Raw genomic sequence first — 22,691 nt, forward strand, 5'->3', positions numbered from 1 at the left:
GAATTTTTTTCCTCATTAAGTACTTACCTTGCTGAAATGCTTTCAATCCTAATATCTCAGATGATGGAAATTATCTGTCTGGAAGGCTTAGCTTTTGAAAAGAAAAATTTTTACCTGAAATAGTTTTAAACTTCTGTTTTCATGTTATATTTCTAGTGATTTTTGTTTATATAATGAAAATCGCCTCTGCCCAGCAAATTCACTTGGAACCCTGAGTTATAATTTTAATTCACATTCCGTAAACAGCTGAAGAATTTGTTTCCTTTTTCAAACATAGTTCAGCCTTTCTGGATCTGATTTTCTTTCGTTTACCATAATCTTGTAATTTATTAGAATTATAGAGCTGAATTTGAAAGTATTCTTAGAGTTTATCTCTGCAAGCTCCCACTCCACCCAACTAGCTTTTCCAGGTTTCTTAGCACCTTGCTTTCTCAATTAACATATTTACAATTTTTCTTTTCCTTTTTTGATGGAGTTGGTCTGTTTTATGTTTTGTTGAGACAACCTTTTGTTTGTTGGTGGTTTGTTTTTAACAGGAAAGCATAACTGGTGGTAGTTAACATGACTAAGTTATTTGGCAGACTATCCCATCAGCATTTACTGAAACTACTTAAGTGTATTTTTCTGGTAAACAGTCGTGTGCCACAGTTTATAAAGACTAGTAAAGTTAGAAGTGAATGTTAGAATTATACAGTAGTTCTAAAAATAAGACATTACCCTTGAACCTTCTTTGAAAGAAAGTGTAGCAGAAATGTCACTCTAAAAATAAATGTACCATTGGCTTTTTAAAATAAATTCCTTTTGGGTTAGGTTAAATATATAACTAAAAAGATCTTAAATAAGCAGGGGTTATTGGAGTTCTAAACAAATGTTCACTAAAAAAAATTTTGTTTTCTTTGTAACTTAGCTTTTTCCAGCACATACCACACAAAATATCTAGCTACTCCCCTTGTTTTTATTTTAGATATTTGGATCTCTGAGTAGCTTCAGAGCAAGTCTCCTCATTTGTCTGTTTATTACTCTTGTGTGTATTGTCCTCAGTATCAATCTATTTCTTAGTTCTGGGATTTTTATTATTTATTTATAAAGGAAATGTATATTGCTGTTCTTGAAATGCATTAATTTTAAAAGCCTTTGTTGACTTACAAATGTTAAAATTTAAATATTGTTACTGCACTTTCCTAATTCTCAAACTTTGCCTTAGATAGCTCTTCTCTCCGCAAGTTTATATAGGTGAGAACCTTTTAACTTTTAAGAGACTGGGCCTTATTCAGTATAAACTGTGCTTGCTTTCACATTATACCTATTAAAATTATAGTATGATGCTGAAATATTAACATGAATTATACAAGTATAACCATTCATAGTTGGACCATTCCATTGTAAAAACCAAATTAAAATCACGATCTTTAGCCTCTTGTTTTCTTTAGGTTAAAATTACTAGTTTTCATTATTTTGTGTGTAAATTGTTCTTTAAGAGGATAACATAAAACTTAAGTCTTGACTTTCTTCCATTAAGTGAGATTAGTGATGGTTGTATAAAGCCACAATATAAATTATTAATTGAACTCCATCTAAAGTCTATTGTTCTTTCTCAGTCACTCAAAATTAAAGATCCTAATTGAAAAACTTAAAATATATTAATTTCAAGTATATGTTTTTTTCATCCTTTCCTATCAATTAATTTTTGGCTGAAAATAAGGTAACTTAAAAAATTATATCAGAGTTACTCATAAAATGGGTTTTCATTTTCAAATTTTCTTATTGCTGATATATCATTTCCAAATCTTTTAATATTGTTAACGTTTGCCATTCTAGTATTGCTTTCTTGAACAAGTTAAAAAAACCCCTAAGTGTAAAAGTCCAAACTTCTTTTTTTCAATATAATATAGCTTATGCCTGATAATTTATTATTTTACATATGACTCTAAATATATGCATCTGTGGGTCCAGGTCTATGCACAAGATTTATAATTTAACTAAATGAACTAAATAATACTGTTTCCATTTTGAATTGAGATGAGTAATGTTACATTTTCTGCATAATGAAACTTCATTGACATCTCTTGAAATTACAGGACAAGTGATTTTGTTAAAATTCTATGGTGACTAATACTATTAACCCTCTTTAATCATAACAATAAAATATTCCTGCCTTAGTGTCTCTTTTTTACTTGAAAGAGAAACTTTAGAGAATGGTTTCAAGGAGGAGGGGAAGTAGAGCTTAAGTTTCTATTTACCTGTTAGTGAACTGTTTCAACTAAACTAGGTATGATAGCAGAACTTAGAGTATGTATAACTTTTCTTTCACCTGAAGGAGAAACAAAAGGAGAAAGAAAACTAATTTTCTATATTTTTAGCCAAGTAATAAAAATTTGAGAAGCTTTAATATTTATTTTGTCTCGTGCAATTTTATTTTACATCTGCCGTATATGCCTGCCACTGTTTCAGAATAAGCACTGTTGTTTATTTGGTGTCCCTTACATGTGGAGCTTTGTCAAATATCATATAATGATATTTGTTAGTGCATTACCTTGTACTTAGGGGCTCTGGATAGAGGGTTGCTGCTGTATTTGCATATTGTCTTTTGTAGTTTTTGCTTTGCAAAAAGTCTCATTCAGTGCCACTGTGAGGCTTAGAATTTTGTGTTAGTTAAGAATTTGGGATCCTCTGCAAAAGTTCTTAACTTGTTGAAGCTTTCAGTTTACCTTGTGCTTTTTGGACTTAAATAACATCAGTGAGTGCTGGACAGTTGGGCATAGGATCTGGGTAGGTAGCCCAATGTGATATACCGTAGGCATGAACTTCTGAATTTTGTTTTCTACCTTAAAAATCCATGTAAATTTTGTTCTATTTCGTAATTCTTGTTTTAATATTTTTAAAACAAGTTCTATGACTTAGAACTTTAGAATAGAATTACCAGTTCTGTGACTAAACTTTTCCTTTCTCCAGAGTCTGAGTAAAATTGGCCTCAAGAAGATGTGCCATCCTCATTCATTCTGACATAGGAGAGTAAACCATAACAGTTAATCTGTAAACAATCTTAATCACAGGTTTGAAATTACTGTTTATACCCCAAATTGGTGATGACTTAAAATGGAAAATAATGTCCCATCCATGCCTATTGCCTGTGCCTAAAGACGTTGGAAGTCTAGAGTTCGTTTGTCAGTCCCTTACCATAGGAAGCTCAGCATTGTGCAGGCTGGAACTGAGTATACAGTGATCTGTCCTCAAAGGTGTGGGCCTAAATCCAGGTAATCTGGGTTTGCCCAGGCAGTCCAGTTTGCTAGCATAGCAAGATCTTGTGGTTTTCTGTAGATTTCCTCTTTTGCTTCTAATGTCAACGATTTCAGTCAGCTCTAGCAGCAGAGCATACACAATACACCATCAGGAGAAACCTAGTAACATCAGACTTTGAATAGCATGGCTTTTAGGATCATTGGTAATAACTATCACTTATTGTGACTTAACTATTGGTCAACCATCAGTGAAAGGCATATTTTGAGAATTTTTTAATCCTCATAAAGTCTATGAAATAGGTACTATTATTACCTCTGTTGATTTAGATAGGTCTTGTAAGTTCCTTAAGATCACACAGCTTTTAGATGTATTGCATGAGGGTTTGCATCCAGGCAGTTTTGGTTCCAGAGCCCATCCTCTTGAGCATAGACTACTGTTTCCCATTGCAAAATGTAACAGGAGCAACTTATGTCTCCTTGTCAATAAAGTTGGGATAGGCCATGAAAATTTAAGGACAGTGACCATTTCAAAGTGCCTTGATAGATCAAGCATTCAGGGAAATTTCATATTAAGATTATCCTGTGATAAGTTCATTTTTCACTATAACTTTTATAATGCAAACAGTGTCTCCATCCCATTATCACCAATATCCTATGAATCTGCATATACATATGTATTTCACTCATAGAAAAGAAATTATCATCTCCAAAGACCCTTTTGCTGAGAATTTGGTGTGATGGGAAGCCATTGAGGGGCTTTCAGCAGTCAGGATCTAACATGACCACATTTATGTTCTCAACTGTTGATCTAAGTAGGAAAAATTAACTGCAATATTACTTGACTATAGAAGATAGTCAGCTCTAAATCTTACCATTAAAATCATTTCTTACCTTAGCTCTCTTGTAGATATAAGTGCTTTTCATTACTTAAAAAATTTCCTTGTATATTCCTACAGCATTCAATGTAAATATAAATTAGTATGTTCGCACTAAAAGCTGATGCTTACTGTAACTCAAGACTTATTTTAGAAGATGCATTTTTAAATCCTTTTGTTTGCCTCCTCTAAATATCTATCAGTTAGACTCAATTTATTAGAACCTTCCTAAACCCTGACTCTTTAGAGATTTTCATAAAGTTCAAAGTAGGAGTTTTCATTAATCCTATTTATATATAATAGTCCTATGATCTGGAATTTTATATCCAAAAAAGTGAATGTCTTTGTTTACATCTACGCTTGTTTTCAGGATAAAATTTTTTTGGGGAACCAACAGAACTAGAATGATGAAAAGATCAAATTTTCTATCCTCGTCTAGAGCCATTTATAGTTGTCCTTGTATATGTGTTTGATTTTGAGTTTAATGACAATGTTAAATCTAAGCAAAATCATAAAAATATGCCCATGTATACTGGATTATGAAGAAGCATGCACAATTCTGTTATTACAGTGTATTAAAAAATTCTATTCCAATGCCCTTACTCTGGCGAGTGGCAGTAAATGTACCAGTTTTCCAATTAAATTGTTCTCCTTTTCTTCCACTATTGCTTTTGTAATAATCTAGTATGGTACAAGAGTGGTCAGATAGTTCATTATTTATATGAAGTTGCTTTCCCACTTATGTGGCTCTAGGAAAGTGGCCAGGACCTTCTGGTTTCTGCGTTTTCATTTCAATATTATTAGTCCCTGTTTTACTTACAATTTTACTTTACAAACAATTTTTCATCTCATCCGTATACCAGGAATTCTGTTTTCCTTTTGTGTGTGCTTTCTCCTCTTCATTTCTGGTACTATATGTAGGTTTCCCACCAGTGACCAAGATCAGATCCCTCTATATAAATGAAAATGTATAACCTTTGAAATTATTTTTTCCTTTCTACTAAGAATCTCTCAGTATTTCACTAGTTTTTGTTTAAACAGCACACAAACAGAAATAGTTCAAGATATTTAGCCAATTTAATTTGATGGAGTAGTTCAGATTTTATGTAAATTAATTTAGCATTGTCCTATTCATTATTCATTCACTAATTAGTTATTCATTCAACCAGTATTTATTTCTTGCCTATTATGTGCCAGAAACTGCAAAGTGCTTAGGATATGCAGTGGTTAATGAGACAAGTATGATCCAGCCCTTGGTGTTTGCAATCTAGAAGAGGAGGCAGATATTGAATAAATAATTACTAAATTAAGATGATAAGTGATTTGTTCATACTGATATATGTAGATCTAGTTCATTTTAACTTATAAGAGAGATGAAATGGCATATACCATATGACACCGTTTTTATACACTGATAACAAGACTTTATGAGACAAATATACAACGTAATTAAAGTATAAGAGCATGCACACCAGGCTCCAGTAAAGCTTACCTCTGGGAGGAAGGGGAGTGGACGTAGGGGCAATAGTTAGCTGTATGTTTAACATTCTATTTCCTTAAAGAATAGGCTGAATTTCTTTAAGCAAGTATGATAATGATAGAAAAGTACAGATTGCTAGCAGAGGGTGTAACAAGAAGACCTCATTTTATCTGGATGAGTAGGTATGGTTGGTTTTCCCTGAAAAGTGGTAAACTTTGAATGAGTTAGAGGAAGGGTGGAGTAGGATTAATAGGATAGTCTGGCTTGAAGGCCCCAGGGCAGGAGGAAGTTTAACACATTTGAGAAGGTGAAAGGACGCAAATGTGGTGAAAGAAGAGTGAGGCGAGGTGAATGGAGATTGGCCCTGGATGAGTCTAGAGATAAGATCACATTGTGTAGGGTAGGTCTTCCCATGTTCTAATGTGCATCTGAATTGTTAGTGGGGCCTAATTTTAAAATGCAGATTCCTAGGCCCACCCCCAGAGATTGATTAAAAAGCATCCCAAGTGTTTCTGCTGCGGGTAGTCCTCTGAACACAGTTTGGGAAACATTTATGTAGAATTTTCTATGCCATATTAAGAGTTTTGGACTATTCAAAGTGCACTGGCTTCTAAGAAGGGGAATGACATAATTTGGTTTTTAAACATTGCTCTGTGGAGAACGGATTAGATGGAGACAAATGTTGAAGTTCTGGGCCTGAGATGAGACGTGATGTGTAGAATAGGGCAGTAGAGGTGAGAAAGGTAGGTAGATATGAGATGCGTTTAAGAGATGAAATGGACAGCATTTGGTGATAGTATTTGGTGGACGAAAAAGAATGAGATATCAGGTTGACTGTCAGGTTTTTAGTATGAGCAACATACTAAAAAAGCAGGACAGGTGCTGCTGCATTTTGTAAGATGGAGAACACTGGAGAAGCAAACCTTGGGAGTACAGGAAGAAATTAATTTTGGTGGTTCTAATAACTAAGGGTCTGTTTGTAGATATCAGAGGTTGATTAACAGTGGTCTAGACAAACGGGGTTATTTTTCTAATATAAGAAGTCTGGGGTTGGACAGTCCAGAACTAGTGCCATCAGTAAGGTATGCTTCTGCTCTGAACAACCTTAGTGTGTTGGCATTAGACCTCATGCCTGTCACTTTATACTCACAAGATACCTGTTCCACCTTTAGCTTCACTTGTATGGTGAAAGTGGAAGAAGAAAGGAAAGAGAGATAGCTAAATCAGGTAAAAGAAGTCCCCCAGAAACCCATCTGACCCTCACTAGCCAGACTAGCTGCAAGGGAATCCAGGGAAGTATTTTTAATTGGGCATGTCACTACCCCTAGCAAACAGGAATTCTGTTAGTACAGACAGGGTAGGGAATGGATGATGGGTAGGCAATTGGCAGTGTGTGAAAGCTAACTTCTGTTTGACGTGTCTGTATTGTGAGAGATCCAAGTAAGTAATGTGTCAGATAGAGCCCTAAAACTTAGGAGAGTGGTCTAAACTGGAGACAATTGTGTGAGTGGTCAGCGTGGAAAGAGTGGATTCAAAGCTATGGAGGTGTGTGAGATTGCTCCAGGAGAGTGCAGAATGAAAAGGAACTCCCATTTTAAAAGTAGGATAGAGTAGTAGGGCTCCCACTAGGGAAAAGTGACCAAAAAAGAGAAGTTCACCATAGTGTAGTATCAGAAGTCAAGGAAAGAGTGTTTCAAGAAGTTTGGAGCAGTCAACTATACCAAAGCAGAGAAGTGTTAAGTAAGAGGAAGGGTGTCCTTTTATCTGATCTCTTTCTTAATTTCCTTCTTTTGGTGTTAAAATGTCCTTTTACCAAGTAAGTGATAATAGTAGATAGTAGGATTGTTTTCATTATTTGCACTTGGAAAATAAAAGATTGGTAGCCCATATTGGTAACTTCCTTTTAAGAAAATTGTATTGGCTCTGAGATACAAAGGTCAGAGAATTACTGGAGTAGAGCAGGTTTGGCTGCTGACAGAAACGTCCAGTAAAGGAGAGCTTGAAATAGATGCAAGAGAGAGGAAATGGCCAATAAAGTGAGGTTCCTGGAAAGAGGTGGAGCTCTCAGCAGAAATGGAGGAGTAGGTTTGGTGGGAGGAAGAGCATCTTCTCCAACAGTATAGCACGTTGAGAGGTAGAGGCAGGTCGGTGGGTTTGCAGACATGGGGGGTGGGGGCGGAATTTGAGGGAGTTTCTGCCCATTGGCCTCCACTGGCCTGAAGCATGTGAAAGGAGGCTTTCTGTTGAGGATGAGTGTGGAGTTGGAGGAGGCTGTGGGGTTTCAGGACATAGACCAGATAGGAAATGTTCTTGAAGAGTCCGGGAAAGAGCTGAGGGGGACATGGCAATGTCAGAATACTCTTGAGCTTGGTAGCCATGGATTTATAGTGATGGCAATCTGCTCCCTATGGCTGCATCCTGAATTGGGGTTTAGGAACTGCAGATGATCAGGCAAGGGAGTTTAGAGCATTTACCAGAATGTACTTTTAACAGTAGGCTTTGGAATCTACTTTAGACCCTCCCTACACAGAAGACGTGCTTTTAAGGTTTTTCCCTTTTAGAATTTAGTTCTACTTAAAGAATTCTCAACTAATATAGATCACAATAATAAGTGAGTTCTGTGTGTAATTTTGCCATGTCCATCCTCCTGAATGGAAGATTGAATAAAATATTACTGATAAGAATTATAAATGTTAAAGATATGTGTTAAGCAGTCTCATAGGCCCTCAGAATGGCACTGGACTGATTTTTTTTTTTACATTTTATATATATATATATATATAGTTGTGGGTTTTTTTGAGGAAGATTAGCCCTGTGCTAACATCTGCTGCCAATCCTCTTTTTGCTGAGGAGACTGGCCCTGAGCTAACATCTGTGCCCATCTTCCTCTACTTTATATGTAGGATGCCTGCCACAGCATGGCCTGACAAGTGGTGCGATGTACGCACCCGGGATCTGAACCAGTGAACCCCAGGCCGCTGAAGCGGAACGTGCGCACTTAACCCCTGTGCCACCAGGCCGGCCCCAGGACTGATTTTTTTTTCTGCCTATTTATATGTATTTTTTTCCTTCAAATATGACATCACTTTATTTATTTATTTATTTTTTTTAAAGATTTTATTTTTTCCTTTTTCTCCCCAAAGCCCCCCGGTACATAGTTGTGTATTCTTCGTTGTGGGTTCCTCTAGTTGTGGCATGTGGGACGCTGCCTCAGCGTGGTCTGACGAGCAGTGCCATGTCCGCGCCCAGGATTCAAACCGACGAAACACCGGGCCACCTGCAGCGGAGCGCGCGAACTTAACCACTCGGCCACGGGGCCAGCCCCGACATCACTTTATTTTTGAGGGTCTTAAAAACCCCCTATTCTCCAGCAGCTTCTTTTGTATGCTTCTTTGGTATTATATGTCGGAGGAACATGTTGTCATAACTTGAATAGTAATCATGTTAGACTGTCTGTGAAAGTGCTTTGAAAAGTACATAGCTCTAGAGAAACATATTGTTACTGTGCCTGTTCTGTGTTTTGTCCATAAAGCACACGTTGGCCTTTTCATGATAGAACTGTGAAATAAACATTAAAGAATGTGGAGAATTAAGTCTGGCTCTCTGGAGACCAATGAAAATGGGGGTTTCTTTCTGAAATCAAAGCAGTTAGTAAGGCTGTATTGTGGTTGGAAGCACTGCAGAATACTCATGTACACGTGCCCATCTTTCTTGTGGTAGCAGTATTTAGGGCACGCAAGGGAGTGAGAGGTCCTTTAAATTGAAACCATAATTCTGTCTCTAGTGCTGCCAAAACTTTTTTTGCTTCCCAGCAGAAAGAGAACTCATCTCTTTTCAGAGACCTTGTTCATAGTTATTTTTCATTTATACCAGGCAGTGTAAGAATCTTTTGACTCCAGTGGCCCTGACCCTGATTTTGTTTTAAGTAATATATACAAGCATTTGGTGACCCATCTCTTCTCTTCCTGTCTTCTTCTTCTTTGCTCCTAGTTTCTTTGACTCTTTTGGGTTTTATGTTTGTGTTTTAGTTGCTTACGACTTGTTGTTTTCGTTAATAATAATTGTGAATAAACATGACATTTGATCATGCCAGAAGTGTTGCACCTTGTCCTCTATCTGTACACACTAATGTAGCGGTAACTAATCTTCATAGAGTTCACAAATACTTTGTTCATGAAAGAGAGGAGGAGAACCAGAAGACAGTGACTATGAGAGTTTGATGGTTGTCAGTGCAGTACAAATACTCTTAGTGGTCTTAGTATTTGTACAAATACTTAGATATTTGTCCTCTTAGGTATTTGTACTGCCACACGGAAGGTGCACTTTTGTTCTTCAGAGGAATGGTTGCCTTTGCTCATTTCTGTTTTTCTCCTACTTGCTGCTTACCTCCTAATTAGGAGTGCTGTTTGTCAGACCACACAAAGATAGACTGTTAGCTACTTTTGTACTTGGAGCTAAAAGGAGGGTTGCTTATGAGCCTATTGGTATCTTTTTAGACCATTCATTTGGCATTTACCGGAATAATATGAGCCACTGAGATAAGTTGTTTATTGGCTGCCAATGCTGTAGCAGTCCTATTTGCTCTATTCACATTAACTCAAAACTCACATTTCATTTTTAGAGACTTAAATGCAAAGAATGAAGATATCTTTAACATTTTTCCTTTTGTGGCATTGATATGCCAAATTGAGTGATTTGTTTCGTTATTTTCTCTTCAATTAAAAAATTTGGTTAGCACCTCAATAGAAAATTAGTATCTCTGATTTCCTTATAAGTTGTTTCTTAGTTGCTATTTCCTGATTTCCCATCACAGCATATTTTAGTCTTGGTTTTGTATTGGTGGGGAACTCTCATCTCAGGTTTTGTTAGGAAATCTCTTGGCCCAGGAGGCCCAGTAGATAGCGAGTAGTGGTTGACAATGAGCTCTGACCCTGGAGTCAGGCAGACTGGGCTTCAGTCCTCTGCCACTTACCAGCATTATTACCTTGCTCGAGTTTATTTAAATGTGCTAGCCTTCAGTTTCCTATTTGAATAATAGCAGCAGGGATAATAATACTTAAAACACTTAGCCCAGGGAGAGTTAGGTGCTTCATATTAGCTATTTTGTTGTAAATAATATATAATCCTAATTTTTTTGTTTTGATGGGTTGTCAGATTTCTTTGATATAATTATGACTTTCTAGTTTAAGAATAAGTAAAGTTATTTCAGATTAATCTCTTCATTGAGAAATTTTGAAAATGGTGTGCTTAAGGGAGTTTATTACTTAGCTAATCAAGAGTGGAATGCCATGTCTGGAGCTGCCGTTGAAGCTGTATTTTGTGAGTGAAATTTCTATACAGTCCGGACTACGTAACATTTGGTCGACGACAGACCATATATACCACAGTGTCCTATAAGATTAGTACCATAGAGCCTAGGTGTTTAGCAGGCTGTACCATCTAGCTTTGTGTGAGTACACTGTGATGTTCACACAACAATGAAATCACCTAATGACGCATTTCTCAGAAACACATCCCCATCATTAAGTGACGCATGACCTCTCCTTTAGAGTAAAATTTACTGTTTGATTTATTCCTCTCTATTAGAATTACTATATGAGAACATCCTGCATTTGCGTAAAAATTTGGAAACGTGGTCGTGAAATTGCTGTACTGTTATTCCCATAAACGATTTTCTCTAATCCTCTGATCATGTCAGTTTGGATTAGTTTTGTCTATATATAGTATATTAATAATTGAGTCTGAATAAGTCACTGGAAAGCTTAGGAACATGTGGCCTTATACTCATCTTAGGCTGTCTAATCATAAATGTACTATAATTTTGTTTTACCTAGCCATACAAATATTAAATAAGCTCAGTAGTGAGGGAAAGAGGAAATATCTTTGATCACATACACATTGAACAGGTTTATATTTCTACCTTTGTTGGCAAGCGATCAATTTACATTTGCTGGCAACTTAAATTTTTCTTTAGCTATACTATAATGGGTTTGTATTTTTTAACCTGAACTTAAGAAAAACATTATGAAGGAAGGCTGAAAACTTCTATTCATTTAAAGGCTGTAAAAGGCCAAGTTGGATTGAAGCTTTTAAAACAAAATTGGATCTGGAGTGATGATGGTTTATTTAGCAGATGAAGAGGAGTATCCATTCCACAGCCACAGATACTCCGTGAGCTGGAAACAAGAGAGCAGCTCATGTCAGACTGGAGGTGGTAGGAACAGAAGGATGCTTTTTCAGTTGCCTGCGTTTTTTTTCCATTAAAACCTTTCCAAAAGGGCTGAATTAGTCTTTGTATTAAGGCAGAAACTAATGATAAAAAACAAGGGAGACCACAGTTTTGCAGCTGGTGATAGAGTTGGAAATAAAATACTTTGAGTAAAGTGTAAAGCCAGTGAGTCAATCTTCCCTCCCCTGTCCGCCCCCTCCCTCTTTGTCTTTCTCCTCCTCTCCCTTCTCTGCTCCTTCCCTCCCAGCCTCCCTTCCTTCCTTCTGATATTTAGCACATGACCTTCATGGATTACAGCTAAATTGCTATTTAATCGTTTGGTTTCCTTCTATCCTTTGGATTACAATCTGAGATCTATTAAGGACTCGCGTCATCATGGTCTAGTTGTACAGAATTGGGAATGTATCCCAGCTACATGACTAATTCATATGTAATGACCTTGAGCCAAGGCCCTTAACCTCAGTGATAGTAATCAATAAAACATACCTATCCATTTTACAATCAGCCTGTCAGAGATGTTTAAAAACAACTATAACTTTCTAAAATGTTGAGTTTTCCAGGTCACTCACTATATAAATACAAAGTGATAAAAAATGTAATTCTAATAAGTGCTACTTGTATATAGAATTAGGGCATTTGGGAGTAGGAGACAAAAGTCACACAATTCAGGTTTTAAACAGGCTCAAAATCTCCAGATGAACAGGAGAATGATGGGATTGGAGGGCTAGGAATGTCATATTTTAGACTTGTAAAATTGATAGAATCTCCACCTGCTTCTAGCTGTTTTGGAAAAAAGTGAGATTTTGATAGGCCAAGCATGCCAGTGTTAAATGAACTCATGTGAACTGTAACATTTTTGTCCTCCTGTTGTCATGACTTGGTACAAATAAACTAAGATAGGGTTGTCTGGTTCTGGCAGGTTCTGACAAAGAGATGCGATAAGGAAAATGTAGTGGTATGGAAAATCTGCAGTGTGAAAGGAAAACTGTTAACATTTAATTTATAAACTTTTGGTGCCTGCCTGCCCAAGTGAAGTTTCTCTTTTCTATGAGGAGGCATGCATTAAACATCAGAGCCCTTAATTTATATAGGCTCCTGTTCTGGTGTGTATGCTCTGTTTTTCTGTCCTGAGGAATGATTCATCAAAACACAGGTTCCATGCCTCTGGCAGTTTCTGTTAACTCCTTGTTTTCTGGACCTTGGCCTTCTCGACTAGTATTTTAAAATTAACATAAGTATCTGTTGGGGAGGTGGGGGAATGAGCCTTGATTCACGGTTAGCACACCTACAGCCTTTGCAAGATGCGGCTTGGAGTTGGTGGAGGAGTCATCTGATAGGGGCAGCCTCCTCCTTCAGTTTGGTTTGCCCTGGTAGTCATTCCGGAATTTGTGTCAGTTCAGTTGGAAGTGTTTGTGGAACTCTTTCACAGACCAGGAAGTGGACTGTCCCTTAATGAAGTAACACTCCCTCTGCTGTCTCAAAACTGTCAAACCATTCCATCTTCTCTCTTGGCATTCTACCCATAAGTGGTTTCTTGATTTATGCGGACCTTAAAAATATAGGTGGCTAGAGTAAAGAGGCATTTGTGGTTTTAATTTTAATTGGTACCTGTGTGTGTGCTGCCTCCTAGCGTTTTTCTGTCTTGGAGTGAATGACACTCATTTTGCAGTCTAGCTCCTATCTTCTGATTTGGACTAAATTCAGCCCAGCAGCTAGCCTTTCATTTTCATGAGAAGAATACCTAGCTTCCATGTTATTCTTTAATAATTTTTTTTAAGGTAAGCTAATATTTTACCCCCAATTACTCACAAAGCTTTTCTACATTAAAGTTTTTAAATTTATTCTCATTTTATATTTATCTTTCTGAGCTGAAGCATGCTTGTGAACAAAGTATTAGTATACTCTGAATAAACTGCTTTTATTCTAAAACCCGTCTTTCTTGGGCCTTTTAAATAAGAAATGTCCTTTGAGAACTTTGGAAATATTGAATTAAGTGACTAAGTGACACACACTATATATAATATCTCTTCAGACTAGCTTCAAACTAGTCTAAATTCAGAATTTTAAAAAGGGACGTAGTTCATGCACGCAGTCACTGAAATAGGTCAAGGATGTATCGCTTAAGACTAATATACTTTAAAGAATAAGAACTATGGGTAGTTACTATATGAATGGTGTGCACATCAGAATTCTGGATTTCCCTTGAGTAGTGAGGGAGATAAAATACACAAGTAACTATACCATGTATAATAGTGCCACAGTGAGGCAAAGGTAGGGGAAAGAGAGGACTTCTGACTTAAGAGATTGGAGCAGAGCTCACAGAAGAGGGCTTAAGAATAAGATGGCAGTGAGAAACGGATGGAGAAAAGATGGTTTCAGTGGCTTCCTAGGCGCAGCAGGTACATTCGGGGTTCTAGTGGGAGAGAACCTTTCTAATCGCTGAGTCCTTGGCACATGCTGTGGCAAAGCACTAGTTGTGCAACTGGCAGCAGCCACGTGGATAAGGAATGCTGGACAGGATGCCTGGGGAGAGTGGAGGGAGGGGCTTTCAAAGGCTTTCAGGCTAGCCACTGAGGGAAGGGGAGGCTTTGATAGGAATCTAGCTCTTCCCCAAAGGAGAGAAGGGAGCACAGAGAAAACAAAAACAAGGCCAGTAAGTAAGACCAGTTTTGCTCTGTTGAGGTTGAGAGAGAAAAATAAATTAGGCAGACTGAAGAATCTTAAATGAAAGGCTAAAGAATTTAGATTTTATCAGGAATATCTGTGGGGTCTTTTGACACTCCCTTGCTGAGAAACCTGTACTGATCAGAGCAGTGTTTTGAGAAAATGATTAGAAGTGTGAGGAAAAGTTTTGGAGGGTGGAAGGAGGACTGGAAGCAGAGGCACCAGTTAGGAGGGTTGAATAAATTTGGTGATGATATTTGCAGATGTAAAAGTTGAGGGAGGTAGGAGAATTAATAATGATGACGATTTAATCCCCAAATAGTAGTAACAAATTGAGTATTTGATGCTTTGGAAGACAACGTTCATTTAGTCAGTCAACACATTTCTTTTTATTGAGATATAATTGGCATACAACATTATATGTTTGTGTGTAACGTGATTTGAGTCAACACATTTAATAAGCACTTAGGATGTGTGGTAGTCACTGGGGTTCTAGTGGGGAAGAGAAAAGATGAGGCCTGTGACCACATGGAGCTTACATTTAATGGGGGAAAGAGACAAGAAACAAGTGTGTATGTATCTATCTGTCTGTCTGTATATATGGTGTCAGATAATGATAAGTGCTCTGAAGAGAAAAAACGAGATAAGAGATAAGGAGTGATGAAAACGAGGGCAGTGTTTTCTAGTCTGTGAGATCCTGTTTGAGCAGAGGCCTGACTGAGGTGAGAGGGAGCCTCTTCACTCCCTGGAAAGGAGCTTCTCTGGCAGCAGCACAGCACGCGGAGGCCCTGAGTGCCCGAAGACCAGCAAGGAGGCCATCCGGCTGGAGTGGAGCTGCGAGGGGCAGAGTGGCAGGGAATGAGACGCACATGTAACCAGGGAGAAGAGCAGTTAGTGTCCCAAAGCCATGGTAAAGAGTTTGAAGTTTATTCTAGGTATGATGGGCGAGCCACGGTCTGTGTTTTCAGAAGATCCCTATAGCAGCAGAGTTGAACAAGAGGAATAGTTAGGAGGCTGTGGAGGCCTCCAGGTGAGAGAAGGCAGTGTCTCAGAGCCAAGGGCCATAGTCATGGAGGTAGTGAGAAGTGGTGGGATTCCAAATCTGTTTTGGGGTAGAGGATTTGTTGGTGAGCTAGATGTGGTTGAGAGAGAAATAGAATCAAGGAATACCCCCCCAGGGTCTATATGGTGGGTTTGTGTGAATTAGAAAAAGCTAATTCTGCCTCTTGGCATAAGCAGACCCTCTCAGCACGTTTGTGTGAAGAAGGCTCCCTTCCTCCCATCAGATGGACCTGAGTGCTGGACACCACCGCCGGGTGAGAGGAGAGGAGCATAGGCTAGGTACCCCGACTTGGCCAGGCATCCTTGTGGAGAGGACTCGACCTGTGCAATCCAATGCAGCAGCCCTGGATGACGACTCCGTTTTTGGCCTGAGCAACTGGATGAACAGTAGTGTCATCTCCAAATGAAGGAGACTGGAAGAGGTGCAAACTGGGGGTGCAGGAAGGCAGTGGAAATCAAGTTCTACTTTGGGTACGATGAGTCTGAGATGCCAATTAAACATCCTAGAGGCAATGCCAAGTAGGCAGATGGATATGAACTTTGGAGCCCAGTGGGGCATCATCAGGGCTGCTGAGAGATTTGCTACTTTTGAGTTTGAAACGACAGCATGACAAGCAAGTGGAGCTGCAGAGTTAGCGTTTAGGAACAAAGATTTAGATTAAAGTTGTACATTGGGAAGTCATTCTGCACAGAGGAATGTATGCAACCTTTGAGGGAAATTATGTTGCAAAACAGGAAGGCTGGAGACTGCCTTTGGAGTATTATTATGCAGTGGAAAGTAAAAATGACTCTGCCAAGCACCAAATGGGAGGAAGATGCAGGTAATGCAGCATGATGGAAAACGAGTGAGGGCATAGAGCATGTTGGAGAGATCAGAAAGAATCAGGGCTTAGCAAGGCTGCTGGAGCTTTTGAGGATGCTATTTAGAGAGAACAGTGGGTGTGAAGGTAATCTGCAGGGAATTAAAAATATGAGCTACTTTCAGAAAATATGCACTGAAAGGGGGTAACATAGGGTTACATGTTGGTTGTTCAAAATAGGATGAAGTGTGTCTGTATTAAGGCAGGATAAGGGAACCTGTGAAGGAGGAAACGTTGAAGGTGCTGGAAACAAAGAGGATCTGGAGGATAGGTGTTTGAAGGAACAGGTGGAGAAGTTACTCTCAGAAATGAGGAAGGATAGATACTTTTTGTTCTGAGGCTTGGAGAGAAGGAAGAGAAAATAGGTTTTAGAAGCAGGAATTTTGCATAAGAGAGGAGAGAAAGGTGAGAAGAGTTTGTTTCTTAGTAAAGTTGTGGTCAGAGTCAGCTGTTTTAGGTGACAAGGCCTGAAGAAAGTGTGAAAGGGAACCAGTAAGAAAAAAAATTGTTGAACAGTGATGAGAGACCATTTGGAAATACAGAGAATAATTTGTAACAGTCCATCAGTGTTTTCCTATGGACCCAAGAGCACAAGAGGAATTGAGGATTCCAGACTGATCCAAATAAAAAGGAAAGAAGTTAAGGGCACCTGGAACAATGGTTCGTAACCCAGAAGAGTGCATACAAAATCACCTGGAGACCTTTTTCAAAAAACTGTTTTCCTTAAAATGTATCAAATTGAGGTGTGGGAATAGGATGACTAGAAATGGGGGAAGAGAGGCTTATATATACTTTTAGAACATTCTGGGTGATTCTGTTAAGTTTACCCCCACCCCCTCACTAGAGAAGACTGTTCTGACCTTAGGGTTAGCAGGAGATTGACAACAGGGTATATGCTGGCTAGGAGCAGCAAAGGGTAGCTGGAAGGGAAGCTAATGGGCTGAAGGAATGAGTAAGGTTTTCTGCAGTGACATCAACAATAATAGTAAGGAGTAGTAAGATTTTGGGGGTGTGCTCAGCTGGTTAGACAGGGACAGGTTCCTGTACTGCAGAACTTTACAGAGCCTTTCGTATGCTCATGAACCTCCAAGAAGGGAATTTAGTATTTTAAGAACATATCTGACCACAGGACACTTTTTTTCATGGAGCATTTGTGGACTATTTTTTGCCGACCACATTTTGAAAATACTGAATGCAACTGTTAATTCCAGTTCAATTTAAAAGTTCACAGGTGTGGAAACGGGAAGCCACAGTGGAAAGGGGGAACGTCCAGTTTAAGATCTTGAAAGCACAGCAAACAGGGCTGTGGCTTTGTTCCTGGATAGCTGGGTTCCTTACTCTCCATCCCTCCACTGAAACTTCTGTTTTCTACTATTGAGTCCAAATCAGTTGGATCATCAATGTGAAAGCTGAAGTTGCAAAGTATGAGACAAAAGTGGGGACTTATGGATTATTTACAAGCAGTGTATGATCAATAGTTCAGTTTCTCAAAAAAAAGGGTTGGATGAAGTCTTTATGAAAACAGACCAAAATCCCATGGCCTTTAGTGTAAGTAGCCTTATCTTTAATTATAAGGATAAGAAAGTGGCTAATTGTCAAAAGAAGACACACTTTGAAGTCTTGGAGCATTTGACAGCAGTGACTCAATACTTGGGGAGTTTCCCCAGCTTCTGAGCAGGGGCAGTGTCTTCGGCTCTAAGAATGCCCCAAATTGTACTGCCTGAGCATTGAACTGAAGACTCTCTTCCCGGTGAAATATAGTCCTATTCTTAAGTTTAAGATGATTAATACTGAATGTTGTCTCTTAAGATTTCCAGAGAAGCCAGTGATTGGTGATTGCTGAGGACAGTGATTGCTGGCAGGGATTAGACATTTAAATAGCGTGATTTTAGTTTTTAAGAATGATGTACTGTGAGTTTCACCAGCATACAAGTCAGCTTGCAGAGCTGAGACATGCCAAATGAGAAAGGTCATAAACAATTCTCAGCTGCCCCCACTGTGTGTTTCACAGGTCACAAGTTTCCATTCTTTCGTGCCAGTTGATATCATCACTCCATTCCTTCCCTTATGTGTCCTATCTTTATTATTGAATTTTCTCTCATAATCCTCTATTAAAAAAGAATTATTACACACGTGCATTCTCTTTGGTTACGGAAGTGTACTTGTGATAACTTTTGTGTGTGACCCAGCTGAAGTATTCAAAGCACATGGAAAGCACTTACTGCTGACAGTTGTACATTCTATGTATTTATTTTCCCCTGCAGATGCCTGAACTTTCTTTTCTTCACAGGTAAAGTCAGTGATAAACCTTTTGTTTGCTGCGTACACTGGAGATGTGTCTGCACTTCGAAGGTAGGTTAACAGGGTGGATGAGCATTTGGTTTGCAGATGTTTATGAAGTTGCTTCTGGGCAAACAGCCATTTTAAGGCTAAAGTCTCATTTCCATTTCCCTCTAATAAAAATGACCCAAGCAAATTTCTATTAAATCCCCACTGCCAGCGCGTTAGGCTTGCCATGCAGTCTGGTCCTTTTCTACCTCCTATGAAAGCCCAGACGTCTGTTTTCTCAAGTGGTAACTTCCTGCTAGTCTAGCTGATGAGTATTAGTGTTTTACTGGAATTGAGCAATGCCTTCTCAGTCCCCATCTACCCTCCACTCCCCATCTTTGGAGGTAACGGGAGCAGGCAAATAGGGGCATTTGGCATTCTGCAGATCACCAGGGTTAGAAAGGCCACATAGTGCTGTATTCTTAACAGAAGGTCTCTTGTATAGTTGCAGCTGAACTTTAAGGTGGAAAAATGTCTGTGCTTAATTTCCACCTGTTTTAAAGTCTGCTTAGAACTTGCATCAACGATACTGTATTATAAACTTCAAAGTGGCTAAGAGACTAGATCTTAATTGTTCTCACCACAAAAAAAGAAATGATAATTCTGCAATGTGATAGAGATGTTAGCTAACACTGGTGATCCTATTGCAATACACAAATGTATTAAATCAACACCTTGTACATCTTAAACTTACAGTGTTATATGTCCATCATATCTCAATTTAAAAATGTGCACTTTTAAAACATTTTTTAACACAAAGTCTGATTAGTACTTGTAAACTGTAGACTGTAAAATATTAAACAATGGAGGTCTTAGTGAAAATATTTAACTGTAGGATAGATATCAGTTTCTTGCCCTTCTGAGGCACAAATTTTGGTATAGTTGTGCCACTCTTCTTGAATTTTGAACAAAATGTAATGAAGCTTAATTCTGTGAGAGATGGTGAACGTCTCCTCTTACCCAAAGGGCCAAGCTCAGGAAGAGAGGTGAATGGCATTTATCTGGGACGCCTGTGGCGGGTGAACTGAGAGTCAAGTTTCCATGAGTGAGCCTGGTGGAAGGATGGCCCCTGTCTCATAGGACCTTAGATTGGACTGATGGAGTAACTGTTACAAGTGTGAATTAAACTTTGCATATAACGAATAGCTATGCTTACAAATTTTCAGATTTGCTTTGTCAGCCATGGATATGGAACAGCGAGACTATGATTCTAGAACAGCACTCCACGTAGCTGCCGCAGAGGGTAATATATACACCACTCATCTTTTTTTTTTCCCCAGACTAATTTCTAATCAATACTAAAATCTGCTTGTTTTGTTTTGGATATAGGTCATGTTGAAGTTGTTAAATTTTTGCTGGAAGCCTGCAAAGTAAATCCTTTCCCGAAAGACAGGTGAGCATGAGTGTTACCTTCTAACATGTAATTGGGAGGTCGGTATTTTATTACACAGGGCTATCATATTCAAGTGATGGCCTGTTCAAATCCATTCCATGTATGTTGGAGACACTCCTGAACTTGCTATGATGTCTTATAAAGGCGACACACAAAACCTTATTTCTGCTAGGGAGATCATTCTCTCTCCCATATCTTGTTTCTTATCTAAGAATGGTCTCTCATGTAGAATTTCTCAGGTTAGTCTGAAGGTTAGTCAATACACAGTATGAAGAAAACAATTCTTTGTGTTTGGAAAGAGAAAATAGGAATTTTGTCCTTAGGAGGCTTTTTACACAGGGTAGACAAGATAAACATTTAGAGAAGCATTTTAAAACTGGTAAGAAAATTAGTGTTACAGAACTCCAAAATAAATATATTGGAGTTTGTTGAAATTTCTGGATTTGGGTGGAGTCAGTTTTAGAAGGCTTCGTGGAAGCTGAGTTTTAGTCAGTGCTTTGGGGAAGAGACAAGACTTGAAGGCACAGCGGGAAGAGAAGGGCACTCTATCCCCAGTGGGAGAAGTCGGCCTGGAACATACTCTGCTCCTGGCCTCTCCTTCGGGTCCACAAGGAAAACTGTCAATCAGAAATAAAGCTTTAGAAGAATGGAAGGAAAAGATACTTGATTGAGAGGTTTGATATGTATGATGAGGAGTTTGGATTGTCTATTTGAGGCCTGTATTAAGTAAGTTGGAGCAAAGTGATTATCCTCTAGCTATTAGATACTTCTCGTTCAGTAAGGTTTTACTCTTTTTCTAAGTTACAGGTTTGGGTTTTATTAGATCAGCCTGCAAGAAATGCAGACAGGTTATGTTGTCGGTGTCTGTAAACTGTTAGCAGTTTTGTCACTGTGATAACACTTTGGTTATCCAACTTTATTCTTACAGATGTTCAAAAGCATCATGATTAAAATGACCTTTATTGGCAGTATTCTAAAACCTCATGGTAGAGTGACAGTCCTCCCTTTTTTCCTCCAAATGCAATGCCCATACTAGCTCTTTCTAGAGCAATAAACTGAAGAGCATCGTTCCCCCCATCCCTGTGTGTGTAATCCCAACTAAAACACTACCACATGCCAGAAATATTGACTGTGCTTTGTATATTTAAGGATTGAAATGTTTTGTTTTGTTTTTTGCCCTAAACTGGCCTCTAGGAATGTGGAAGCAGAAGTACCCATCTGATAGGCAAAAGTTAAGCTAAGTAACTAACTTGGTAACTGGGCATTCAACTATTTCAGAGTGTAAACTAAACCTAGGCAATTCTTTGCTCCGTTTCTTAGAATCAGTGTCACCTCAAATTGTAAAATAGGTTTGAGTGAATTTAGTGTATTCTTTAAAGTTGATATTTTGCATTATTTTATGGAAGGAGAGTTGTAGAAAAAGTAGCGTGCAGTTAACATTCAATTTTCCAAAGAGACAGATAGTTACATGCTGTAGAAAAAGAGAGAAAAGTCCCTCCACCTCCCGACTTAGGGCCACTGCCTGCCTGAATTAACGAAGGCCGATACAAAAAAAAGGCAACTTAATTCAGCTGTTTTTTGAGAAACACAAAGATATATGTAAAGTGTTACTTACCTGATTTTAAAAATTAAGAACAGGCTGCTAAACTTTATCCAAAAACATTTTTCAAGTGACACTGCTTTTAAAAACCTTTCAGTTCCACATCGTGACCCCACATTAAGAAGGTAAAAGGTTAGGGACAGAGATGGAGAGGAAAGAAGGAAAGGGAAAGATGGAAAACCAGGAGGTGGTGAGAGTGGCACATGAAAAAATGGAGTCCAGGAGCCTGGCAGCCACGGAGACGTGAAGTGACATGCGTACAGAGAGAGGATGGGAGAGGCTCCATGGTTGATGAAGTGTCGGGGACCCGTCATCATACTCTGTCATTCACTGGGCTGTGAAGTTCACAGTGCTGTTTCCTCTTACAAAAGCCTAGTCAGCTGATTAACCACTGCCGGCAACTCGTTTCTTCTCTTCAGTGTTCATCTGTATGGCTCTAAATAGTACAGCCCCAGAAACACGCTTAGCATGAGAACGAAAGGGTTGTTATTCTTCTAGTTGTGTAGTGGTCCCAGGAGCCCCTGGATTCCCATCCTTACCTGAGATGATGAGAAAGTCAGTTCCTCTGGGCCGATCTTGCTCCTCCCATGTGTGTTTGAGCCCTAATGAGGTCGGGGTTATTTCCAGACTTCTGAGATTTATTATGATTTTGAATTGACAGGAACACAAATTTTCTATCAAAGGCCAGGGTGATGGATGTTATATACCTGAACTTTCTTCATTTTATTTAAAGAGAGATCCTTTGGGCTTTGCGTGAAGTTAAAATTCAGGAATGCTAGAGGAGTCTATCGTATCTGTCACCACTAGAACTTCCCCTCCATAAGCACTTAGATATGGAAACAAGATCTTTTGTAGAAGATATTTTTCTCTTCCTTCCCATATCCCAAGTTGTCTCTGAGACCACTTTTGAATTATAAATCCCTTTCTGCATTTCTTCAAATAATATTGCTAAAATGGCTAA

The 22,691-nt window shown here is 38.6% G+C and overlaps 1 protein-coding gene across 3 annotated transcripts in view; it reads left to right on the top strand.

The window, feature by feature from the left end:
* Positions 1-22,691, top strand: part of GLS (glutaminase) — an 80,175-nt gene that overhangs the window by 54,704 nt on the left and 2,780 nt on the right. For all 3 annotated transcript variants that reach the window (XM_070580468.1, XM_008516545.2, XM_070580470.1), the window contains 3 exons: positions 18,700-18,761; positions 19,904-19,980; positions 20,067-20,130. In XM_070580468.1, coding sequence (XP_070436569.1) covers positions 18,700-18,761; positions 19,904-19,980; positions 20,067-20,130 — 203 coding nt within the window. The remainder of the gene's footprint in view (positions 1-18,699; positions 18,762-19,903; positions 19,981-20,066; positions 20,131-22,691) is intronic.

The sequence above is a fragment of the Equus przewalskii genome, chromosome 17, assembly GCF_037783145.1.
Source record: "Equus przewalskii isolate Varuska chromosome 17, EquPr2, whole genome shotgun sequence".
Taxonomy (NCBI): domain Eukaryota; kingdom Metazoa; phylum Chordata; class Mammalia; order Perissodactyla; family Equidae; genus Equus; species Equus przewalskii.